The 7,115-nt window shown below is 41.6% G+C and overlaps 1 protein-coding gene across 4 annotated transcripts; it reads left to right on the forward strand.

Annotated features, from left to right (window-relative positions):
* The first annotated feature begins 2,852 nt into the window (after positions 1 to 2,852).
* LOC306930616 (uncharacterized protein) lies at positions 2,853 to 6,495 on the forward strand. 4 transcript variants are annotated; one of them, XM_079511676.1, is made up of 4 exons: positions 2,853 to 2,922; positions 4,234 to 4,548; positions 4,857 to 4,927; positions 5,451 to 6,495. In XM_079511676.1, the coding sequence occupies exons 1-4, from the start codon at positions 2,871 to 2,873 to the stop codon at positions 5,559 to 5,561; spliced, it is 549 nt and encodes a 182-aa protein (XP_079367802.1). In that variant the 5' UTR covers positions 2,853 to 2,870; the 3' UTR covers positions 5,562 to 6,495. The 4 variants fall into 4 exon arrangements, 3 of the variants coding, with proteins under 3 accessions (XP_079367802.1, XP_079367804.1, XP_079367803.1); XM_079511678.1 differs by lacking the exon at positions 2,853 to 2,922 and adding an exon at positions 3,161 to 3,255; XR_013790906.1 differs by lacking the exon at positions 2,853 to 2,922 and adding an exon at positions 3,239 to 3,426.
* The last annotated feature ends 620 nt before the right edge of the window (positions 6,496 to 7,115 follow it).

Genomic DNA, 7,115 nt, shown 5'->3' on the forward strand with positions numbered 1-7,115 from the left:
TCCATAAGTTAATGGCAGGGAGAAAACTAGCCACAATTTTCCATTGACCACCCATACATCCAAAGTCCTATCTAATTGTATTCAATTATGTCAAACTCACCAACATTGCAGCTGTACACAAAGCTTTAATTATCCTCTTTCTAGTGTTTGTTTCATACAAATCCATGGTAGACATGTTATGAGCGTTTTGAATTTGCACATAATGCAGGAGGCAGCGTGATGTTGCGTTACTGAAAGCGAGTGCTTCCAAACTCCATGCAACACTTGGGGAAAAAAATCACCTGCAAGGAATTTCTTGACATGAAGTAGCTCATAACATGTCTACGGTGGATATTTATGAAACAAACACTTTGCAGATAGTAAAAGGATCATTCAAGCTTTTCGTACATGGTGGTGAGTTTGACATAAGTTAATACAATTAGACAGGACTTTGTGTCTGTTTGCATGTATGGGCGGTCAGTGGCATGCAGAAGATGCCAAATTATAATTACAATCTCTGAGGGTGGAGGAGTTGGACTGTGTGAAACCGTGTAAAAAAAGTAGTTACTCCACTGCGCCCTCTACCGATATTGCCAAGAGAAAACCCTCATAGAGAAGATTTTTTTCCTTGGGTGAAATAAAATCCCTTTCTGGCCAAAAAGTGCATTTATACGTGTGGTGGGGGGCTCAAAACATTATTTTCGCTACAGAGACAGTAACATACTGTAGCTCTAAATGTGACGGCATTAGAGCTATGGACCAGAGCTAACACATAATAATAATAAATAATAATAAAACTTTATTTGTATAGCACCTTTCATGACATGAAATGCAGCTCAAAGTGCTTTACACAACAAAGAAAAGAAAGGCAGGGCATAAACAATACAGTGAGGACATGAATAACATTTTTTTTTAAAAAGACAAATAAATCAATTAAAAGCAAGGGTGTAAAAGTGGGTCTTGAGCTGAGCTTTAAAAATGTCTACAGAGGCTGCCTGTCGAAGGTACAGTGGGAGTTTGTTCCACGCCGTCGGCCCGTAGAAGCAAAAAGCTGCTTCCCCGTATTTTTTAGTTGCCATTTTTTTAGGCAAAGCGAGCAGGCCAGCAGTGGAAGACCTTAGGGGGCGGTTTGGGACATATTTCGGCAGGCAGTCATGTAGGTAGGAAGGTGCGAGACCATTGAGAGCTTTATAAACAAGTAAAAGAATTTTAAAATCAATCCTAAAAACAACCGGAAGCCAGTGCAATGAGGCCAAGACTGGAGTAATATGTTCTCTCATCTTAGTTCTAGTTAAGACTCTGGCTGCTGCATTTTGGACAAGTTGTAATCTGTCAGTTGATTTCTTAGGCAATCCAGAAAAAAGTGCATTGCAGTAATCAAGCCGAGAAAAAACAAAGGCGTGGATTAGCGTTTTTGCATCGTCCAGTGACAAACAGGCTCTGATTCGTGCAATATTTCTAAGATGAAAAAAGGCAATCTTGGTAACATGATTAATGTGTGAATTAAAATTCAGTTCAGAATCAATAGTGAATGATCCCCAAGTTCTTTACTGTACTGTTACTTTCTACAGTCAGGTTGCCAAGTCTGCTTTTTATCGATTCTTTCTGCTCACTAGAACCGATTATGAGAACTTCTGTCTTATCCTCATTTAGCTTGAGAAAGTTCTCACTCATCCAGCATTTAATGCTAGACAGACAGGTCAACAGCGGGTCTAAGGCACAGAGATCATCTGGAGCTACAGAAAGATATAGTTGGGTATCATCAGCATAGAAATGAAAATTGACTCCGTGATTGGTAATGAGTTCTCCCAATGGCAGTATGTACAGGGAGAATAACAGAGGACCAATAATCGAGCCCTGTGGAATACCAGAACCGATGTTGTGTTTGTCTGAGTCAAACTCAGCTAGATTGACAAAATAGCTTCTGTTTGTTAGGTAGGAGGAAAACCAGGACAGGGCCGTGCCAGACAGGCCTACCCAGACGCTCCTGACTCATTAACACATTAGTTGTACCACCACTATGGAGGCGGTGGCCTATTGGCCTACTCTGGGGAGAATTGCTGGATAAATTCAAATTGGGGTCGTACTCAACAGACAATTGAACTCACACTACATGCGTTTTAAAATGAAAAACAGAAGGGACAACTTCCGATATTCATATATCCCATCTAGATAATATATGTTTATTTGTATACCATTGTATGGGAATGACTTGACGTGATTATATTAGATTAGTTTGATTGAAAAGAAGGTGCAGTTCAATAGAAGGTCTGCTAAAATGTAAAACATTTTAAGCCCAAGAAACCACATGACTTGACAAAACCTGTGCCTCACCCGGGAATCGAACCCAGGTCGCGAGAATGGGAATCTTCAATCTTGCATGATACCACTACACCAGCGGCACAGTTTTATTTCATTTCATATTCGATTGAAATCATTGTGGACTTTTCCAAACCATATTGTTTATGAAGATCCCAAAGTTATAATAAAATAATAACTTTCCACAGACTGTGGAAAGTTATTCTTAGTTAAATAGCTACTGTGGACTACAGTAGCCATTTCAATTTCCAGCAGCACTTTCCTTCACTCATTCACTGTACCTGTTAAAGTGCCCCCCACCCCCAGTGTTGTGAGTTGCTAGAACAATAGTCGTCTTTAATTTGCATAAAGACCATCACATTAAAAGTGCTCAACCAGAGCCATCCTCACAGTATAAATAAAACCCACAGAGCAAAGGGCATTTACTGTAGCTAACGAAGACAACAAGGAGTGAGTTTAATATTAGCACCCAGACTTTCATCAAGTATAACTGGGCGACCTCATCATTGGGACCTGAATCTTCCGACTTCTCAGCTGAAGATAGCCAGGAGATCGACCCTACAGGGCTTAACATGAATCTAGCGGATTGGATATCCATGAACGAGGCCTTTGAATGCTATGACTGTAAGTGATGGATGCATTTGCCTTTTTGTTAATTAGTTGGTGTGTTTGATGCTGTGTTGTAGACTATGAGCAAATATTTTGGCAGCTACATGGAGCGGATTTGGAAACGAAACGCGTGTGCATGTGTGCGTGCAAATTACCGGATACACTACAGTAGGCGGGCTCTAGGACTACAACGGATCAGAGCACTGCTCACTAAATAGAAAAACCTGGCTTTCCACACTCAGGCACTGCGGAAAGCTTGGTGACGCGGGCCCATGTAAACACAAGTGGACTGGCAATTACTTTAACCACTTCTAAGCCCACTTACTTTTTGGACGCCCTGCATGGATGGTGAAAGTGGTTAAATTATTAAACTGCAATCATTGATATATGCCTACTATTGGGGCTGCGCTGCGGGTGGTGCTGCCTGCTGTGGCCCCAACATTTACATTGCAATAATGTTTTACTGAAGTGAATGCGTTTGTGAGCCTGAGCCGACCAGCCAGGCGGTGGATAGGTGATGTGAGTCTTGATAATCTCGTAGGAAAGATAATGTTCAGGGAGGGAGGTAAAGATAGGATATTATTTTCCTACCAAGATTTGATGCGTGATACCCTGAAGAAGGCAAAACCCTTGTTTGCTGAAACGTCGGTTTAATAAAAGTTTCTTGCATGGTCATTAGCCTATACGAGCTGTGCGGCCTCTACTCTTTTCCTTCCAAGTTTTATCTCATGCGGTCAGCACCTAACTATTTGTTTTGTTCTGCTACTATGATTTGACAAAACGTACAACAATGTTTGTTTATTTGATATGACTAATCATGGTTTGCAAGTGGTTCCCAGATCATCACAACTTCCACAAGAGAAATGGGTTCTATTAAGTCAATAGTTTGCCAGATGGATGGTGGCATTAATTTGTCAGTTCTTTAATCTCGATGAGTAGCCTAAATAATATATATTTTGTATCTACCGGTAAACTTTATTTAGCCACAGTGATCTTATTCTTACATCACCCGACCTAAGTGATGGTGGTTTCACACAGTCAACAACTCCTCCACCCTCAGAGATTGTAATTATAATTTGCCTAATCTTCCTGCCTTGAATTAGCTTCACAATAGACTGGTCTGATTTACATCCCTTTTACACCTAGCCTTAAACCTGTTGGTTGAGTTAGTACCCAACCCTGGTGCTGGTGGTGGTAGCGGAGCATCTCTGCCTGTGTTTGAGACTGAAGGGTTATGAGGTTTGATTGTACACTCTGTCATTTTATCTTACTCTCGATATTTCACTCTCACTCACAAACTTGTCTTGTGTCTCTTTCCCCATACAGTTGCTCCATCAAAGGAGAAGGAGGTGTCTGTGAAGACGTACAGGGAGAGACAGAGGGAGAGACAGAGGTCAGACAGAGGTCAGACAGAAGGAGTCACGTTGCTGAACAACTGTGATAGTATGAGCCTGTACATGTACACCAGGAGAGGAAATGAACGCCCCACTACCACCTCCAGTGCTATGAGTAGTATGCTCCCCAAAGAGATGATCACTAGTAGTCCTAGGAGACTGTACAACAGGAGAGGGCCCGCCATACTCCCTGACCCCACCTCTCCCCCTGTGACCCCCCCCCCTGTGCTGTCCAACCCCAGATCAGGTAAGGAAATAACTCTATTTTGATAGCAGTGTTTGTATACCAGTATCTGCAGCATGGTATCTGAGCTCTCCATTTTCCAATTAGAGCCAAACCAATACCAGATTTATGGGCCAGATCCCGATCCTGAGATTGGAGGCTCCTAGAATAGTAGACCACTGAGTTAAGACTACTGATGTTTTGATAAAACAAACACATGAACTATTTTGGTCCAACATACATACAGGTATAATATATTGTGCTGTGATCTTGATCATTGCAAGCATGCAAAACAAAATAACATTGTCACTGATGCATGTTTTATTTTGCAGTTCTGAAGAAAACAGTGAGTAAGGAGGAACTACAGCAACCAGGGGCAGCCTACGTCAAGAAAACTTTCACAGTACGTACTATTTAATATATATTTCACAATCATTTGACAATCCTGAACTTACAATTTATCATACAGTAGCTTTCACACACCACTAGGGTTGGGATCCGGAATCGGATCCAACATTGAGGAACCGGAATCGGTTCTGTCACTTGGGAACCGTTTCTGGGATCGCTTTTATCACACTGTCAGAGCTGGAATATGGACTTCATGTCTGCTATACAATTAGACTACGGTGATTCTCAAACTGTAATTTCAAGGACCACCATAACTCTTGAGAGTGTACAAAGTACAAACCCATAAGGGTCCATTTGGTTTCATTTGTACTCTCAGAGTAACATAGCTGTTAGGGTCCATTTGGAACTCCCTATAAGAATCGTTAAAGGGAACGGTTAAGGAACCTGACCGTTAAAAGGCAATCGTTAAGGAACTGGAATCGATAAAATCCTAAAGTATCCCATGTCTCATTGTCTGCTACTATTGTTGTCAACTTGTCACTTGAAAATAAAATGGTTGTCGTTTTGCCTTTGCATAGATCGAGGGCGACGTGCTAGGCTGGGGGTTCGTGGTGAGAGGAAACAGACCTTGTCACATCCAGACCGTGGAGCCTCATGGGCCTGCTGCTGTTTGGTCAAACATGGTTTGACCAAAACATTTGTGTTTGATTGCTGATTGCTGGTGGTGTTCTGCCCCTCCCCCCTCATGCATGGTTTTATACGCTAGTTTTTCTACGGACGGACGGACGGAAGGACGGACGGACGGACGGAAGGAAGGAAGGAAAATACGCAGACATACAGTATAGAGTTAAATAGAAACAAAGAAGGTGGATGAAAATTACAAGCACTGAAACCTTGAAAGCTTTATTTATTAGAGCTGTATTTCTCATCTATATATAAACCCCCATCTATTTTTAACTCTCACAGTTTGTTTAGCATATTGACTCAGCCACTGAGCCTGTCGACTCACCTGGTCAATAAATAGCAGCAGCATCATGACAATGCATGACATTTATAAACTCACCATAGCTTGTCAATAAACAACCACTGAAAGCCTATATAATATACTTCATTGCCTGGGGTCCCACAGGGTCTGTTCTCTAGTAGGTCCCCTCCTATTTTCCCTCTACACATGTCTTCGCCAAAACTATAGCAACACGATGAGTTGTGAACTTGAGGATCTGGTGTTTTTGCTGGATCTTCACCAGCATGTGACAAGTACATCATCTCTGATCAGAAAACAAAACAGCATCATTGATCAATCCGGTCTGAACGCAATGTTGTAAGAACTCAAGAATGACATGGATTCTTCACCCGATGACAGAATGTACTGAATCTTTGTAGGCCAAATGCATCAGCAACACGTTGTTATTGTTGACGATGGTGATAATGACAGTGACAACCTACCAACAGTCATTAAGACATGCGAATCCCTTGACTCCTTCAAAACCGCTCTCAAAGGGCACCTACGGACGGCTGCAATTAAAAACTGGCCCCCGTAAAATCTGAATCCCCCACCCACCCCCTTTCCCCCTCACTGTATATATGTTTTTTTCTCCCCCTTTTTACCTCCTCTATGATGATTTCCTGTTTTGGGCTATATAGAAGTGTATATTTGTAAGTCTCTAAATGTCATGATGAATTGAAAATGGTGGACCCTATTGTAAACAAGTGTAATGCTTTATGGTGTCGTCCACACCACAGTTAACAGTTTTGTATTGAGTTGTGCTTGAAATGTACTGTAATTCTCAATCTGTTAATAAATTCTTCAATCAATCAATCAAAACAATATTTTTGGGGTGATGCATTCCCATACACGCTGTCCAAAGTCTGAGTAAACAGATCGTCCTTAAGGCAGGCGCCCGTTACAGAACAAAGGTTTCAAAAGAAAGCATGCCTAATATGTTTACCTTCCTGTAGTGCATTTCTCTGTCACACATACTTTTATATCACAATCACATGCAGACATCATTATTATCAGTGTGCTTGATAAACACAAATACAAATTGCAGTCCATCACTGGTCTACTGGTCCATGTTGACCAGTGGAAAACTCCACTATACTGTTGTTGCCTTTGGCCCACTTCTGCCCTCTCCATCCATCCATTAATGATGCTGGTGTTTTGTCTCTCCGCCTCGTCACATCCTATATACAGCCTGCATAGCAACCATGCTATTCGGTTGTTACGGCTGTGTTACTTTTCC

Source organism: Electrona antarctica (genome assembly GCF_951216825.1).
Source record: "Electrona antarctica genome assembly, chromosome: 10".
NCBI lineage: Eukaryota > Metazoa > Chordata > Actinopteri > Myctophiformes > Myctophidae > Electrona > Electrona antarctica.

Excerpts from the sequence above, each read along its gene's own strand:
- LOC306930616 (XM_079511676.1), top strand. The coding sequence starts at position 2,871 with ATGAATCTAGCGGATTGGATATCCATGAACGAGGCCTTTGAATGCTAT. Across the intron at positions 2,923-4,233 it reads GGCCTTTGAATGCTATGACT|TTGCTCCATCAAAGGAGAAG; the intron begins GTAAGTGATGGA and ends TTCCCCATACAG. Across the intron at positions 4,928-5,450 it reads ACGTCAAGAAAACTTTCACA|ATCGAGGGCGACGTGCTAGG; the intron begins GTACGTACTATT and ends GCCTTTGCATAG.